At 49.7% G+C, this 18,764-nt stretch overlaps 1 protein-coding gene across 32 annotated transcripts in view; it reads right to left on the reverse strand.

Moving 5' to 3' along the window:
- EP400 (E1A binding protein p400) overlaps window positions 1–18,764 on the reverse strand; it is a 101,226-nt gene that overhangs the window by 9,398 nt on the left and 73,064 nt on the right. For 19 of the 32 annotated variants that reach the window (XR_008993741.1, XM_036921887.2, XM_036921881.2 and 16 more), the window contains 13 exons: window positions 17,981–18,117; window positions 17,825–17,881; window positions 16,512–16,590; window positions 16,142–16,387; window positions 15,200–15,248; window positions 15,010–15,119; window positions 13,540–13,747; window positions 13,264–13,418; window positions 11,378–11,596; window positions 9,270–9,465; window positions 8,727–8,851; window positions 6,679–6,825; window positions 628–705 (listed from right to left, as the gene is read on the reverse strand). Coding sequence is in view for 31 of the 32 variants with exons in the window: in XM_036921887.2 (XP_036777782.2) it covers window positions 628–705; window positions 6,679–6,825; window positions 8,727–8,851; window positions 9,270–9,465; window positions 11,378–11,596; window positions 13,264–13,418; window positions 13,540–13,747; window positions 15,010–15,119; window positions 15,200–15,248; window positions 16,142–16,387; window positions 16,512–16,590; window positions 17,825–17,881; window positions 17,981–18,117 (1,806 nt within the window). In the remaining variant the exon portion in view is untranslated. The other 13 variants (XM_036921878.2, XM_036921885.2, XM_036921884.2 and 10 more) reach the window with 8 other exon arrangements.

Below are 18,764 nucleotides of genomic sequence, written 5' to 3' on the forward strand. Positions count from 1 at the left end.
CTATTGTTTTTAGGCTAAAACTGGGTATCTCTGGGAAATAGGCATCCAGGGCTGACGAGAGGGAATAGATAGTGGTGTTCAGCTTTTAATATGGTTTGGTTTTCTGGAAATCTACATCCCAGTGTGATTTTGAATAAAATACAGTTTTTTTAAAGCACTGCTTTTATATGTTACATTCTGTAGCAGCAAACAAAGTGGTAAGAGCCTGGTGGTTAGGCTCTATTAGGAGAGTAAGTCATTGCTGTCCCTACAGAACCTCTACTGCTAGGTCTCAATGTCACTACACCTGGATTTTGTTTTCTTTCTGGGCTTCCCTAAAGCTAAGGTATGGTGGCTTCAGCTCATAAGACACACCTAAGAGTACTGGCTGAAGGAGGGATTCCAGAAATGACCTCCTTCAGAACATCTGATGCTGAATTTGAACACATCTGTTCAGTTTTTCCTGCTAGTCTAAGGATATCAAGTGTTTTCCCCAGAGGTATTTTTTTTGCTCTACAGTGAAAATCAAAAGTGATTTTTTAATACTACTTCCACAGGATTAAAACCAAGAACTCTCTTAACCTGGGAAACTTGAGGTTTGCTAAAAAAGCCCTCATGGGGACTTCCAGAAGGCACATCAGGTCCTACCTGTTGTGAAGCGGAGGCAACCTGCTGGAGGCTGGCCACAGGTGTTTGCTGTTGGACAACTTGAGGGAGTTTAGCAACCTTTAACAAAACAAAGAAGACTCCAAGTATAGGTTCAAAACACTGTGCACAGATTCCCCAACTTTTCTTCTAGGTTCTTAATGCAAAAACACCAGTAGTCAGATGAACAAGGGAGCAAATCTTGGTGTGCACACCCGCAGCTCTGAGCAGCTACTTCCCCTCCCAGCAAATCGCCCCACCTCTTCTGCAATCATGTCATCTGGAGCTGATTTTTGGCCTCATGTTTAAAATGTTCTTTTATTAAGAATTGCCCCAAGTTTATATAAGAGAATTAAATTAAGAATGGAATGGAGTATTTCAGCATCTCCTGAGTTCTCAAGTGAGACCCTTCCACTCTGGGCAGGTAGCCCCGCTGAGAAGTGATCTGGTCCAACACCACAGTTCAGCTCATCTGGAGATGCACAACATTTCAAAGTGATTATTTTACCATTTTTTCTTAATCATGATTGAGATCTTCCTCTTATAAAACAAAACTTTGCACCCTATGGTTGCCTTTTGTAAACATTTCATCACATGCATGTCTTCCTGTGTAGATGTAGTAAGTCAATTTGCCCTCTTGTGCCTGCATGGGACTGTTGGGGCCTGGCTCAGAAGCGGCACAGCCTCCTGAGTGGGCAGCTATGGGGGGCTGTGACGCCCTGGTGCAGGTCTCTAACTTGTAGAACAGGGATGAAAACAAGTCTGGATCAAGGTGATTTTGGAGAAAATGTGAAATTGTATGATGTATTTGTAAATGACAAACCTCCGAGGACACATCAGTCCTCATCACCAAGAATAAATCAGAAACCATCTACTGGGGTATGTTAGCTTAACAAAACAGTTGCAAACAGGATCACTGAGATAAAAGCCCTTACAGAGCCTGTGCAGAGTGATGGGTACATAGGCCTGGTCGCAGCTCCGCCTGTGCACCTGGATCAGGATTTAGGTCAGCACAAACCCAAAATACTGGGATGAAAACTAGGATAGTATAGCAATAACCTCGCAGAAATTAAGGGACTCCCAGTTCCAGAACCTGACCAAGGTAGGAGCCCCAAGGGCGCTTGCTGCATGGGGAGAACTCTCACAGGTTCTCCACATTCGCCCAGGGAGTGGCAGTGTGAGAACAGGTCCAAACCCACTACCAGCAAGGAGCTCAGAGAGGCTGCACGCCACCACCCACAGAGTCAGGGAGGAAGTCACCGCCTTAGGCCTCAGTGCTAGAGGGTGGGGAAGAGACACCATTCAGAGATCAAACTGATGTTCCCTTGGAGACACCAAACCCTCAGGCCACAGGCTGATGCGGTGGCACCCACGAAAGCCCAGCAGGATCAAGAAGACTCCTCCACCCACCCAGGCCTCAAAGCGTTCCCAAGAACAACTTCCAGGAAAACTGGCTCACAAGAAAACAATTACTACAGAGACAAAGAAATACAGTTCCTGAAGCAAGAGCAGCAGAAACAAGTAAAATCAGATGCACCATGACTTCAAATAGAAGAATTATCAGACACACACTCTGTGCAGCCTGCAACCACAAAGACCAAGGAGATATGAGATTAAAGCACAGAACTTTCAGGCATAAAAAATACATAATAACCAAAATGAAAATTCCAGGACCAGATTAACAGCAGGTGGAACTCAACCAAGGGAAAAATGAGTGAGACGGGGATTGGGTGGGGAAACATAATTCAGAAGGCAGCAGAGAGAGACAATGAGGCAGAAAACACAGGACTGCAGGGTCAGGGAGGGCAGGAGGATGGGGTAGAGGTGATGTTCAAAGAGTAACAGTTGATAATTTCCTAAACTAGTAAGAGATCAGTGCCCAGATTCCAGGTCAACAAATCCCAAAGCACCACAGTGATACTGCGGAACTCCAGAGACAGAGAAGAGCTCTTAAGAGGAAATAGGAAGACACACTAGATGGACGTCAGCTTCTCATCAACAACAAAAAAGCCAGGGCCAGGGAATACTGCTAATGTACTGAGAAAATAAATGTTAATCTACAATTCCAAACCAAGCAGAGGTCTTTCAGGAGCAAGAGTGAAACACGTGCATTGTGAGACAAACAGAAAACAACAGTGGTCAGTCAGGTAAGGCTGAAGGTCAGGGAAACAGAATTGCTCTTCTGGAGTTGGAGGCTCAAGTGGGCACAGGTGAGGTCTGAAGTACCTGTGAGGTCATGACTCTGGGGAACTGTCCAAAGGTACTAGGATAAAGCCTCTGGAATGGGGACAGCTATGTGCTGCAGCCATGAACCTGACAGATGCAAGGCCTTGGGACTGAGGGGTTCCCAGGGGTGAGAGTGCAGACAGGTAGTTTTTAACATGACAGAACACTGCAACAAAAGGAAAAAACACATCCAGCAAACTCGATAAAGATGGGAAGTTTCTTACTCTAATGAAGGATGGTTTAAAAAGTCAGACTCTGAGCCTAGTAAACATAATATTCTTCATGTAAGTGTAGATTAAAGATAACAAAAAAAAAAAAAAAGAAAAGGGGGATTACTCCATGATAGGATAAAACTAACTGTAAATCAATGATTAATGCATGCTTTAAATATCCTTAACTTTGATCACTTAAAGGGTGTCAGATGATCGGCTATGGAGGTACACTTTTCTGATAATATTCTTTTATCTTAAAAAAAAAAAAAAAAAAAGCAGTTCCTGTGTGGTGACCTCCAATGAGTTCTACACAATGGTATAAAGGGCAGATCAAAGTGTGGGCAAAGGGTCTGTTTGTATTTATACAGATGATCAAAGCCTAATTTGGCTACCCAGAAAATGAACTAAGATACGATATGAAGAAGAACTTCCAACATCAGCACTCTCTGGAAGAGTCATACCAGAAGATGATCGTCAAAAAACCTCAACAAAGATCCAGGCGATGCTGCAGTTGTAGCTGCATTCATCCCACTGATTCCTGGACTTGCCATTGGAATGAAGAAGGAGATATCTAAGCTGGCCTGTGCATACAGTAAAACAACAAATTTGACTGGATCTACACTGTTGGAACTCAACCAAGAAGTAGGAGAAGTGCAAGTTGTAGCGCTCCAAAATCTTACAACTACAGACTATCTACTGTTAAAAGAACATATGGGATGTGAACAGTTCCCAGGAATGGGCTGTTTTAATTTGTCTGATTTCTCTCAGACTGTTCAAGTACAGTTGGACAATATTCATCATATCATAGACAAATTTTCACAAATGCATAGGGTGCCTAACTGGTTTTATTGGCCTCACTAGAGATGGCTAGTAATTATAGATCTGCTTTGGTTGTGTAACTGTATTCCTATTATGTTAATGTGTGTGTGCAATTTAATTAGTAGTTTAAAACCTATACATGCTTATATTACTCTACAAGAAGGTATCTCAAAGAAATAATCAATCTCCCCATGTTTTCTTCTGTCTGCTACCTCTATAGCTTTTCTTCTTCCTTCCTAATTACAACCCTTAAATAGAATTCGTGCCTCATATCGAATTTACCGAGTATCATAATTCCTCCAAGTGCTAAAGATACCTCAAGACAAATGCTGGGCATAGAAGCCACAGGGCATAAATCTGCATAGAAGTAAAAAGCTAACCTTTTCAAACAATATGGCTTGTCTCTCACTTACCAACTTTACATTTCCCTTTATGGCCCCGGAAGATGACTGGTTAGCCAGAGACGGGTAAGATTCCTCAAGGGAGGAACAACCTAAGACAGGCACAGTCGCAGGGGGGCCATCAGGTGAGAAATTGGGGATCAACAGAGGTGAGGCTTAGAACCTCACCCTCCCTGTTTTGAGAGAAATCTTCTGCATCCGTGGATGTTTTATTGCCCTTGTCTAGCTTGGATTAACACATAGTCTACAGGCACACACCTGATCATCTACATTTGCTCTCTTACAACACTAAACTAAGTTTTTTACCTTTATCTTACATCTACCTACCACTTCAGCATTTTATTAAAAATAATAATAATAATAATAAAGGGAGAAATATGGGATCCACATATAAATCAAGTATAAAAATCAAACGAATATTCATATTTGACCTGATTGTTTATGGTTCATAATGTGTGATCAAAACTGAAAGTTTCTGTGATGACTGCCCTTGCACTGTTCACCATGTAAGAACTTACTCACTATGTAAGAATTTGTTCACCATGTAAGAACTTGTTCATTATACTTTAGAAGATTGGAGACTGTTGAGAATTAGGCTTGGGGTTGATTAATGATTGTGCATTGAGTCCCCTATACAGAATTTTATTGTTGTTAACAACCATTTGATCAATAAATATAAGATATGCCCTCTCAAAAAAAAAAAATTTCTTTTATGGAAGTAACACATTTACATTATTTAAAAAATCATGTGATATTGCCAGATCTAAAATGAAAACTCAATCCCTTATCCAAATAATACTTTTCAAAAGCAAAAAAAAAAAAAAAAGTCAGACTCTGCAGAAGGGTCACATCAGCAGGTCTGCACACCTCTGTCACGGTGCACTAAGGCCTGAGCAGCAGAGCAAGGCAGGTAGAAGAAAGGGAGAGCAGGGCCGGGGGGCCGCCGCACCACCATTCCTGCCCGAGGAACAGGAACTGATCCAGACTGTAGACTCAGAACTCAAGGCACAAAGGGTATGGAACACACAGACCAAAGTGGGAACTTTTAAAACATGCTGTTCAGAAGAGCATCAGGAAACCCTAATTATTCAGGGATACAAACAACAATACCTATATGGAAAAATCAGAACTCGATTAAAGGGCATCAAAGGAGTTAAACAACAAAAGATGTGTCATGTTGGTGAATCTGAAGTCAAGAATGTAGGCTGTCAGTTTTCCTCCAAACTGACCTGAGTCAATGCAGTCTGCTCTGCTCCAATTTCAGTACCTACGCTGCAAGCAAGCACCACCCTGTGCAATTTTAGTAAAAACACTACAGTTTTGACTGTGGTGTATGAACCTAATAAGCTGACTCAAAATTAACATGAAGTGTGCAAGCAGCCCAGAGCAGCAGCTCCCCATGGAAGAGTTGGAGGGACTGCCTCCCAGATGCTAAGTCCCTCACGTAACCAAGCAATGAAGCTGAGCGAGGGCCCAGACAGAGTGCTGGGAAAAAGTCCCCGCAGAGCTACACAAAGCCTGCACCGAGGTGCACTAGGGTCAGAGGCAAAGAATGGACACCTAGTAAGTGCTGCTGAAAACAAACAGGCACTGCGGGAGAAAAATTGAACTCCTAGTTTAATATCATCTGGAAAAACCAATTCTAGGAAAGTTAAAGACCTAAATGTGAAAAATTATTAACTGTTAGGCGATGATAGGAGGAAAATAACATCATGAACTTTGGGAAAGACTTCTTAAGCAAGATGCTTAAAACACAGCTTTATTCAGAAATTAAAAGACTGATAATAAATTCCATACATTAAAATTAAGGACTTCTGTTTGTCCAAAGACTCCATAAAGTGAGAAAAGACAAGCCAGAGAAGACAGTGAGCATGGTGGCCAGCACCGTGCTGACACCAAGCCTGAAGGAGGGTCCTCCACAGGAGGGGGGAGATGGAGCCAGTCAGTGACTTATGGAAGACACAATGCGAAGGCCAAGTGCAGGACGAAGCTGAGTGACATACGCGGGAACCACTGCAGAAGAAGCTCAAGGGCAGCCATGCTGATGCTCAGACACTGACCCTGTCCATCACGTTTACCTCCTGTGGGTGGCACGGCCAGGGGCAGCAGAGTGGCGAAGCGTGTGGCTTCATGAAGTAGAAAGATGGCAGCTGACTCCTGGAGGAGCCCCAAACACTGTCGAGGGCGCCACCACAGTGAGACCTCAGCACAGCCTCAGGCCACACCGTGGCAATCCACTGTGGCAAAGCTAGCAAGTAATTTCAGGGGACCGGCCTCTGAGGAGCAGTGGTTGATGGGGGCCGCCTGGTTTTGTGCTCTGAATGCTGCACACTCCCCATGTGCCATCCCGACTGTGCGCTCCTCTGCAATCCAGCCCCGGGCTCACCCATGCTCACCTGGATCTGGGTTTGCACCTGCTGAGTCCCTGCCAGCTTCTGGGCCTGAGAGATGGGTGTGGTAAGGAACTGGGTTTTCAGGGCTGGCTGGGTAGCATAGGTGACCTTCTGTGCTTGGCCCTGAGCTGCAATTTGCTGTGCAGTGATCTGAAGGAAGAGAGATGCCTGAGGTGAGAGCCAGGTGGGGCCACCCCTTTGGCCCCACCTGCCCCGAACACCCAAAGCGTGGCCCTGAGCTATTCCATTTCTGCAGCTGCCCTTCCTGCCCATGCCTGGCCAAGGGGCAGCAAACCTGTAGGCAGTCTTTGCACATTTATCTAATTTCTAGTCTTCTCTGCCAGGAGAATCTAAATAGTGCTCAGGAAACTACGCATATATGTGGACCATTTGGTTTACAAAGCTGTCGCTACATACAAGTGTTTTTTAACATCTTGTAAGTTCCCTTTCAAATTACACTGATGTGCAGACCAGCACCTTAGGTGAAGCCCTTCTATCTCCCTTCCAGATGTAAGCTGAGCCGACATGATTATTCCAGCCCCACCTGCAGCATCTTCAGCCCTGTCACCAGGCCTCTCCATGTCCAGCCATGGCCAGCTCTGCCAGCTGCCCTGCACCCCGCTCCCACTCCTTGCAGAGCAAGCCCAGGGGGCTGCTGGGAAGGACTGATTGGAGAGGCGACTCTGCGTGGTGTTTCCTTCCCAAAACTGTTGACCACAGGAGAAGGTACTTTGCAGAGGTGGTGCAATGACCGCTCTTTACTCAGAAGAGACACACTCTTCCTCCGGCCATGGCTCTACTTCGTGAAGAGGACATCTAAAGGGCACGTGTCCAGTGTGGGCATGCTGATGCTGTCAGGACAGCTCTTTCCCAGAGGCCATTCTGCTTTCCTGCTGATGTCCCAGACACCTTGGTCCTTGCCTGCCCTGTCCATCTTCCTACTCAGTGCTGCCCCCAGCCTCGTGCCCTCTGGGTGCCCACTGCCTCTCCCAAGTTTGCTGAGTACACCCTACTTGCCCTGCCGTCCCCAGAGACCACAACGGTGTCAGCGATCTGTGCCACTGCAGCCCCACCAGAGCTCAGCATGGCTCCTGTGGGGGGGAGCAGTGACACTCAGCAAGAGCTGTCCCAATGCAGATGATCAGCATGGAATCTCGGATTCTGACTGTTTAGCTTGCTGACTCCAGTCTAGTCGCTTCATTTCTCTGAGCCTCAATTTCCTCACAGTAACCTGCAGCTGTGTTCTGAGCACCAGAGCCAGATGCCCACAGAGCTCTCAGCTCACAGGGAAAGAACACGGTGCATCACCTCACATCTCAGTGCCAGCTGCCCACTAGCAGACCGTGTGTTCTAGTGCCAGTTCAGAAAACAGTATGAATACTATAGCAACTCAAGTACCAAAATGTTATTGTCGGTACATTGGGCTTTCCACTATCAGAAGTAAACAAAGTACCTCGTCCTCCTCCTGCTCATCAACACAGTGCTTGTGTGCCTATGCCCCAGCATGGCCACTGAGGACATGGCTTTGGGGCCTGAATCAGTTCAGAGCTGCCTCCCAGACTTCCCTGAGGCAGTGAGAGGCTGACAGCACCTCCTCACCTCAGGCCCGTTCTTCCTTACTCTCCCCTCCTCCCACCCTCCAATCACACAGCGCAGCAGCATAATCCAGACCTGGCTCCTCACCTGAATACAAGCTTGGCTGTGGCCCCACTCTGGGTCTGCCTGTTTTATATACCAGGAGCCCAGTTATGCCACAGACTGTAAGCTACACCTGCTTCTCTGAATCCTTCTGGCCCCTACCCAGCTGTGCAATTCCCAGCCCGCATCCTCCCCACCTTGTAACCCACCCTCCTTCTAGGACCCTGGAGAAACTCCAACCCTCTCTGTGTAGCCCAACCACACGACCATGGGGTCTCCTGTGCGTGCTGCCAGGCAGTGAGGCAGAACCTATTCAGGACCCCCTCGTCCTCCTTGCTCCCTGTGCCTACTGGCAGGGCCCAACTCAGTGTAAAGACAAGATGACACAAAGATGCCACACAGGAACCCAGTACCTTCTGCTGGACAGCTGCCGGACTTGGGGCGGCCTGGGGCTGGATGGCTTTCTGCTGCTGGACGGCTTGCTGCTTGAGCTTTAGCAGCTGCTGAACATGCACAGGCTGGGCCACAACAGTCTGTCCTGCAAACACCAATCAAGTCTTTTACTTACAAGTGCTAAGTAGGGACAAGGGTCTCAGGGCTCACATGAGATTCCCTACACTTCCCTCAGTCGCTGAGTTGTTCAGACTCATTTCTGTACAGAAAATTATACACTGAAACTGATGAGACAACTAAAACCATCGTGCACACACACTTAAACTGCTTCTAGTTTCACAATGCCATTTGGATAAAGGTATGGGTTGTTCAGAATGTTAATGGTTACACCTAGAGCTAAACTTCTACTCAGGAAGCTCTGAGACACTTCTACTAAAATATACCACAGCACGACCCAAACAGGAGTCTGTCACAGTGACCAGCAGCCCAGCAGCCACTTCTAGAAAAGACTTGACAGCCCCACTGAGGCTCTAAGCAGAACAGTGATGAAGGGTGACAGGTACCTGTGGCTTTCTGTGGCTGCCCAATGGCCACACTGATCCCAGCAACGTTCATGGGCAGGGTCGTGACGCCCGGCGAGGAGACCACGGCTGCAGGCACAGACACCACTGGAGGCTTCGCCAAGGCCACCTGAGCTGGCTGGGGTGCCTGAGCCTGCATCTGCCCTTGAGCCTGCAGCTGTGAAGTGGGAACCCGGGTCTAAACAGGGAAAACAATGGGAGAGTCCAGAGAAATTCAGGATACTCTGTATCTTTGCAAACATTTCTCCACAAGAGGTCAAGCGGTGAGAAATTTACAAAGATTCACAAAGGTGAACAATGCCAGTCAACTAAAGGAAAAGTCACTGTAAGCTGACTTATGCTTCTTAACCCTTCATTGGCAGATGCAGGGAATGGGGTTGGCAAGACCTACAAGCTAATTAACCATGCTGACGTTCAGATGTTGATCCTATCTCCCTCCGTCTCCGGTACCTTAGACTCACTCACAGTGCTGTGTTTCCTACAGAATACCATTTCCTATTCCTTAGGCTACAAACTAAAGATTGGTGCACTGCCCCTTTCACCAAGACTGCTGCCACTGAAGCCCACCTATGGATGCCACTGCCTACCACTTGGTCATCACACTGCCACCAAGCACTTTTTTCCTTAAGTTACATCTTAAATAGATCCTTTTGTATATGTACAAAAACTCAGACTACCCAAGAAAATGTAAAAATCACTCATAACCCTAAAACTGCCCACATATGAATGTGAAAACCAGTATGTAGACTACCAGAACTTGTTCTTATCTATGTGGCTTGCTGGGAAAGTATGGAAAATGGATGAATTGCAGGTATTTCATGTTTGTCTTCCTTTTACAATCCTTTTCCAAAGTCACTTACTACTCCATTGTGTGTATGCTCTACAAGGTTTGTATATGGACTTCTTAGTTATGGACACCAGAGTTTCCTCTAACATTGTTGAAACAAACAAATTTGTCTATTCACCACTTCGTACTTGTTCTATTACTTCTTTGCAGTGTAAAAGGAACAGGATCATTGGGTAAAATGGTATGTGTGTTTTTTAACTCCATTAATAGAATCCCCTGCAGAGAGGGCGGTTCCTGTCTGACAGTCCTGTGTGAGGAACACGCCTTCCCATGCCCTGTCCACCATGGGATGACCATTCTTTTCATTCGAATTTTTATTTTTTTGTGAACACAGGTGAAATCTAACTTGCTTTCACAGTTTTTATTCACTTCTACCCCCTCTTGCAGACTGAAAATGGAGGTGAAGCACACACGAAGCAGAGCCTGAGCACCCAGACCCCCATATCCGAGTTTGAGTTGTAGATAGCTATGTGTAGGGTTTGGACAAGTTACTTAAGCTTTGTGCCTCAGTTCCTCCACCTGGAAGATGGACTTAACATCATGACACCCACTCCTGCCTTGGCTGCAGTCCATGAGCACTGAGCAGGTGACAGGTGTGAAGCCTGTGGCAGCTCCTGGCCCGGAGCAGGACCTCAAATGCTGGCTGTCAGCAGTGCCTGAAGTGGGCTCCCAAGCTTAGTGCTGGTTTGCCTGATGTGACAGTGTCTGACCCACAGGACACTCAGTCAACCCTTGTTGGTTGTAACTGATCTTCCCAGACACTATTTTCACCCTGATTATTCCTTTCCTCAGGAAATGCCCACAAAGCACTGTGACACCTAAGCTTTGCCCACTTCTGCCCATCCTCCTTCACCGGAACCTCTTTTCCAATCACGTGGTCTCATCCTTGCAGCTCTGCCCCAGCAGCACCAGGCCACCGCCTGCAGGCCATGTCTCACCCTCCTCCCCCGTCAACCCCAACATGAATCCTGCCTTCCATCCATGGTCCACTCCACTTCCCATCTCCCCCAACCGCCCACTGCAGGCTTTGTGACACGTGAGTTCTGGGAAGTACAATGATTTAAATGTTCCCCATGTGCTGTGTTTCATCCTCTCCAAGGAGAGGTAAGTTCCTAAGGGGAAGAGTATGTCTTCTACTTTATGTGTAAGGCCACCATAATACCTAACGTCCTGAGCAAGCAATCACAGTTCAATTAAAATGGAAAAGGACGCTGCTTTGGAAAAACTATCAACTGGAACTTACGAGCCGAGCCACCTGGAGGTTGGCCACGGTGGTGCCCGTGAGCAGGGCTCCGGGCCTCGGGGCCGTGACCGTGGTGAGCTGGGGGCTCTGCTGCGGCGCGGGCGGCGGGGGCTGCACCTGCACTTGTGCCGTCGGCGGCGGGGGCCCCGGTGGGGTCTGCGGCGGGGGGGTCTGCTGGGGCAGCTGCAGTTTCTGCTTTTGCATTTTGATTAGGTGCTCCTAAAACCCAGATAAAGGATCTTTTCATCAGTATTAACTGTATTCCACTTTTTATATATCTTGGTTTTAAGTTACTGTTGCACTAGCCATTAAATACCAAAGTAAGCAGTTGCTAATAAGCCGTATGGAAACCATCGTCCAGGGCCTTTTCATTTTAGAAATGTTTCTTCATTAAGAATTAGCATATTGTCGATGAAAAACTAGAAATAGTGAGCCTGATGAGATTAGTAAATTCATTCCAAGATTTTTAGGTTCTTATCACTCACAAACAAGTCCATTTAAATCTGTAGTACCATCAAAATTTTTTCAAGTCCTAAAATCATGGTCCCTCTTGAAATCTTAAAATTTGGGCATCAGCTCTCAATTTTCTATTCTGTCTGTCTCCAAATGAAGATTTAAATAATAAAAGAAGTCAAAACATCAAGATATCAAGATAGTTCAAAAATATTTTAAGGACCAAATATATTTTTAGAAAGTTTATACCGAGTGGTTTGTGACTCTCAGATCTCTTTCAACATGCTGAAAATAAAAACAACTTTGAGACTGATTCAGAGAAGGGAAGAGTAGAGAATAAATGAATCAGGCAGATAATCAATCAGGGATTGGGATCATGGTAATACTCGGAGGAACCTGAGGGAGGGGAAGGGAGGGAAGTAGGGTGGAGGAGGGCAGAGCTGGGCCTGGTCCCCAGGGGGTGCTGCTCCCCCTCCCCTTAGGGAGTACATGGGCTTCTGGGCTGCTGAAAGAGGGTAGGCTGGGGCATTTGAAGCCCGAATGTCAGAGAGAGCAGAGCATAAGCTGAGGACAGGACAGGGGTCCCTGTGGCTTCTCAGTGCCGACAACTCACTGACTCTGTAAGTTAGCAGTTACCTAACGGAGTACTGCTGAACAGAATTTTCTGCCATGATAGGCATGTTCTAGATCTGGGCAGTCCAGTACGGTGGCCCTGAAACCTCAGAATGTGGCTGAGCGCTTTCTTTGGCATGCTGTTTCTCTGGTGCTTGTTCTGGTGCCTCACGGGTGGAGCCCCAGCTCAGTGCTAGCTCACCCTCCAGCACACCCTCTCAGCCCTCCTGTAACCAAGAAGGGGCAAACCCGACAGCTGGTGGTAATCCTAAAATCCTGCCTTGTTTTTATTACACATCCTTCTAGTCTCTCTATGGAAGCATTAATACCTTCCCACCCACAGCAGGAATATACTATCTCCTTTGAAAATCAATGATTTACATAGAAAACAGCACAGATGGGAAAAATCAGGAACACCATATTCAGTGACTGGCTCTGAGAAACGCTACCACAAATGCCCTATTCCTAAAGAAGCCAAGTTCCTCACTGCCTCCTCTCTGAAACAGGATTCCTTCACACCAGCATTTTCTCTGGTTGGGAAGAGGACTGAGGCCTCCTAGTCCTCTCTGGAGCCTGAACTGTGTGCACAGTGCTAGAGTGTGGGTGGAAAGGCGCATCTGGAGAGGGAGGCAAGGCCCCTGGAGCGCTATGGAGCTGGCCATGGCCTCATGGGAGTAGCACTGGATGATGAGTGTTATAGACACACAAACACACTTCCACAAAGAGGACACCATGGCAGGCTTGCCAATACATTTCAAGTGGCGTGACACAACAAGACCCATCCCAGACAGCGTGTGTATGCTTTTCCAGAAGATGCTCACCGGGGTTAGCTTGCCCACAGCTTTGATCTGTGTGGGGGCCTGGGCCTGGGGCTGGGCCTGTGGCACCTGGGAGGGCGGTGGCGGGGGTGGCGGCTGCCGGAGGAGCTGGAAGTGTGCCGGTGTAATGGTCTTCCCAGGCAGCTGCACACCTGTAGCTGGGGAAGCCACACATTAGATGGCAGTCCATGCTCCCCCTTCCTCCCACAGCATGGAGCTCCAGCCCTGGCTAGCATTAGCAGCAGGGTGGGTCACACAGGAAACCGAGCCTGCCTTTACCTTGGGACACTTGAGTCACCAAAGACCGGGTCGGAGTCTGTACTGGGGTTAGGCTGGTAGTGACCACAGCTGAGGCTGTAACAGAGGTGACTGCTCTAACACCCTGAGTTGGTGGCAGGGTCACCAGGTCGGACGTGGCTGTGGCTGGGGATCCCACTGCTCGTGGCTGGGTATGGACCCCCTGGGCAGGAGCAGGGCCTCCGGAGGTCTGGAATGGCAGAAGGAGACCATGAGGTTACCCTGCACTCTTCTTCCAGGCTCTTCACAGCCATCGATGGAAAGAAAAGGGCACCAAACCCAAAGCCAGGAAATGCAGTGTGGCTCAGAGGCCAGGCCCAAGACACAGTGCTGAAGAAGCTTCACTGTAAACTCAAACCATGTGCCTTGGGTGCTGGCATGCACTGGCTGACTACAGAAAGAAGAGTACAGCTTCAGATGCCACACCCCTTCCAAAATGCTGCCTGTGCCTCTGTCCCGACTCATGGGGCCTTTGGGTCCCAAGGATCATTTCAACACTTCTGACCATCCTCTGGACAGGAGGCCCTATTGCACACATACATTACAGGTCACTGGTCACTGCTGCCTGTGGTGCCGACCCCCCAGCACTGTTCCCACTGAAGCCCCTCATATCCTTAGTGACAGGCAAAGGCTCTCTCTACTTATGGACCCAATCCTGCTCCATGGACTTTTATCAACACCACACTGTCTGGATTACTAGAGCAACACCTTTGTAGGAAGACACTGTCCCTAACACTAGAGGGACATCATCTCACCTGCCAAAGCACTGCTGACTCTGGAGCCACTTGTCATTCAGGGCACACGTTTCCTCTGGATGAACTAAACTAAGCTAGAGACGGGGTGGTAAATGTAAATTCCCCAGTCCCAGCTACTTATTTTTGTCTTTTGTGGCAAAACACCAAAGGCAAGGAGGTGGCTGGCTCCAGGCTGTGTCTCGGTGAGCATCCCACTCCTCTTGGCTATGTGCTTGGGGGTCTCACAGCTCCACATTGTCACCTCCACCCACGTTTGGCATCTGCTTGCTCCCCACGCTAGCGTTTGGACTCCACATAAGCTGAACACCCCCACCCCATGCCTTGCCTGGTCCTCCTGTGGAAACACATTCTCCCTTCCTGAGATGCCCCCGCCCCTGCAATGCCCCCAGGAACAGCCCTCTCTGCATCCCCATGCCCCAACCAGGCCAGTCTGCTACCATGACAGGCAGGCACCCCATCAGCCAACCTGCCACCCTCATACCCACGGCCTCCTCTCTGGAATGCTATGAGAGTTTCAACATGTGCCCTGGAGCATCATGAAGGCAGGGTCCCCCGAATGTCAGAATGTCCACTTATAACATTGAAACCAGACCAGTACTCTCTGAACTAATGGTATTGCTTTTAAAAAAGCAAACAACTTCCACAGAGTCTCAGGTCACACGTGTTGTCAACGTGCCCAGGAGCAGGGACAACTCACAGCCAAGGCTCCAGGTGCCACGGGTGAAGACAGGCGTTTGTTAATTGACTGGAAGGTGGCAGCAGGAACGCCCGCAATGGTGTTCACAATCACATTTCCGCTCACCGTGCCTGTAGGGAGAAAAGGTGTGAGGCAAGAGGCAGGAGGGATCCGTCTGCACCATAGCACCATAGCACCCCTGGCTGCTTACCCGCTGGCATGCTCGTCCCGGGGACTGAGGTTTTGATGGCTCCTGTCTGCTGGAGAGAGCACCGTCTGAGTCTCAGCTGAGCCCCCATAAGCCCTCCACAGCCTGTTTCATCAGAATCAGATCCCAACTCCTAACCAGGGTCACCTAGTCCCATGCCAACTCCAGCCCTTGCCTACCCTACTCCCATACCACTGTGTCCATCCCTCTGTCCCCAGGCTCCATCTCACTGGCCCTCCTGACCTCATGTGTACCAAGCCTGGGGCCTCTGCAGTCTGTTTCCTTTCTTTTCTGACCAAATCCCGTCACTCAGCCCACAGTCTAGGGACCAGCTCACACAGCATCCCTCCGTGGCCACCTGTCACTGTTCTCCTGGAGTCTTGCCTGGCTGGGCTGCCTGCCCCAGTGGAACATGACTCGATGGGAGCCAGAGGCAGGCCTCACACCAAATAGGTGCTTAGTGAGCACATTTTCTGATCGGATAATAAAGCTGCCCCAGCACACATAAAAATTCTGCTACAGCAAATATTACAAGGGGAGAAACGTCTACACAACAAAAACATCCCCATGCCTGGCTGACAGTGCAAAGAACTGGGGCTTCCCTCACAGGCAGGTGCTGGCCCACTGTGTGTTGTGCCTGTGTCACACAAGCCTGCACCCCAGGACACACGCAGGGTCAGAAGGAAAGTTTGCATGCTGGCACAAACTGCCTGCTCTATGTTTACAGGGAGGAAAGGAGAGACTCCTTATAGCTACGTTTCACAGACTCCTAACCCCAAGCTCTCCTGTCACTCTGTCAAGAGCTGCCTCAACCTCCCACATGGCCCCGGGCCAGAGCCGAGAAGAGACCCCCCAAAGGAGGGACTGCTCGTGAGCTGGCATCCTGTGGGACCTCAGCAGGGGTTCCCTTGACCTCAGGCACCACACTGGAGGGTGCCTCCTCACCAGTACAGCCGAGCCGCCCACCGTTGTGATTGCAGGAGGCACCTTCGGTGGGGGCTGTGGGGGCTGCACAGGCTGCGGCTGGGCCTGCGGCTGGACAGCGGTCGGCCCTGCAGGTTGCTGGCTCCCTGCCTGGGGCTGGGGCAGAGGTGGAGGTGGCTGCTGGGGCGGCGGTGGCTGCGGCTGCGGCGGGGGTGGCGGGGGCTGGGCCACGGGTGGCTGCTGCGCCTTCTGCTGATCAGCCAGCGCCTATAGAGTTGCAGAGAAAAGGAGCCATGTGGAGGAGCCTGGCCCTGCAGCCCGTGCCTGGCTGGCACCCTTTCCAGTCACACCCAGCCGCCCCTCTGTTGGGCGGCAGCTCGACAGTCCATACCTTTTTCTCTTTGGCAATTCGCTCCGCACGGAGGGACGCAACCTGGATCGGAGGCAGTGGTTTGTCGTAGTTGATTCCACTGAAAGACACAACCCTAAGAATCAAAAACAAACTAGCCAGTTCTAAAGTGCGTAATACTCTAGGAGCCCAAAGCCCTCGCTCAAGAGGCCAAGCACAGTGAGGCATTGCCATCAAGCCCCGAGGGCGGGTGTTGAGCAGATCAGCTGGGAGAGAGAAAGGCTGCCACAGTCTGCCAGAGACCATGGCTCCCACCCCCCTGCAGAGGTTTCAGATGGCAGCTGGCCCAGCAGCAGCTCTCAGTACGGAGCCCAGGAGATGGCTGCCTCAAAACACAGAAGGAAAGAGCCCTTCAGTGCCACACACCTCTTGTGAACCACCCAGCCTGCCAAACTGCCCACCTGCTCCAGGCTGGCCTACCCTTGGCCAAGCTTCAGTCTTGTCCAAGGTGCCGTGCCCAGGCCCTGCCCCATCTGCTAGACGCGACGCCATGTCCACGAGACCTGGGCATATGCATGCCCAGCCCCCTGTGGGTGACCCTCACAGACCAGTGCCACAAGAGCCACACAGTCTATATACCCTCATGGAACCCCCCCACTCCCGCAGAGACTGTCACTACCACCTCGATTCCTCTTGTCATGGCACCGACTGTGCTTAGGGAACACCTTCTCACCTGCATCAGCCCACTCGGTACCCCTGCCTCACTGTAAAGGCGACTACCCTGAATCATATGGTGAAGCTGCACCCACACAAGACCCAGTCAGCCTGCTCCAGGCAGCCCAAGCACCTCCACTGATGCAGGGAAAGCCGCCCACGCACTGCGTGCCCCTCAGCAGGCCATCGCCCCAGGACCAAGGCCTGGCTCTGCTCCTTACGCCTGCCCACCCATCCTTGGTAGTGGTGGCCTGGGAAGCCCCCAACCCCACCCTGCTGCTTCACCATCCCTCCTTGCTCTGCCTACCAGCACCTGGAGATGACCCCCCAAAACCCCTTACCTGAACTAAAGGCACAAGAACAGAACTTGTACCTTCAGTTCGGTTCAGATCCTAAGCCCCAAGACTCCCCAAGGTTGCACTCGCCTCATGGCCTCTCAGCGTCCTCCTGTTGGATGCGCACCACCCACCTTCCGTCTGCCCTCAGCCACCTCCCCACTGGCAGACCCCACCTTGGTGGCACCATCCCTGGCTGATGCCAAGAAACACCATTCATACAGAAATAAGCTGACCCCACTGGGCCTCAGAGACACACACTGAAGCCCCTTCAGCTCATGAGGCCTGAGCCACAGCCCCAGGTACCTCTCTGCCAGCACAGAGGCGTGCTTTGGATTCTTCTGGAAGGGATTCATGCCGAGCCTGCATAGAGAGGGCAGCAATTATGACAAGTCACAGAAACCACCTTCCCGCCACCAACTTGGGCATAACCAACAGGGCACAAGAACTCGGGAGGCGCACAGAGGTTTGATAGGGGGACTCCTCTTCCCAGCTGTCATCTTCATCAGGTCAAAGTGGCTTGTGTACAGCTGGGTGTGTGTAGCACTTTCATCCTGTGCGTACATCTGGCCCGTGCGCAGAGGACGGTTATTTTTACTCTGAAACAACATTGGCGGAGACATGTCAGAGTCAGGCAGGACCCTAAGAACGGGAGTCCCTGATTCAGAGGCCTGACCTTAACCCCGTTTAAACACAAAAGTTCCTTCTGAGACCACATACATGCTGCAGCAGTGACACCAGTGGCCACCATCTGCCAACCGCTGACACCACTCCTGGATCTATGCTAGGCCTTTCTGCACACTGCCTTGTTAAACTCATGATTAAGATGGGGAGAACACCCCCCCACACACATTGCTGAGGAAAGACAAAAGTTGGGCAAAGTACCCAAGGACACACAGCAAGTGATGGCAAGCCCATGAAAACCAAGTGGTACCGTTCTCCTTGTGGCCTCTGCCCAGAGCTGCCCAGAAAGGGGACAGACGCTTGGTGGAATCTGGCCTGCTCTTGGGTGCTTTGCACTATTTGTGCCTGGTGAGCTTGCCTTCCTAAATCCCACAGCTAAGCCAAGTGCCTGCATGCTCCCAAGACCTCTCAGCAACCTAAAGAACTTCACACCACTCCTCATGCCATGGAGAAAATTCTAGTCTTGCAATGCAGCATGCGCAAGGCCAGAGGGCTACTGCTTGCCTCAGAGCTAGGCCACGGGGCGTCTCGGACTGTCCTCTGTGTCTGCAAGCTCTGCCCA

This window comes from Manis pentadactyla, chromosome 14, assembly GCF_030020395.1.
Source record: "Manis pentadactyla isolate mManPen7 chromosome 14, mManPen7.hap1, whole genome shotgun sequence".
NCBI classification, from domain to species: domain Eukaryota; kingdom Metazoa; phylum Chordata; class Mammalia; order Pholidota; family Manidae; genus Manis; species Manis pentadactyla.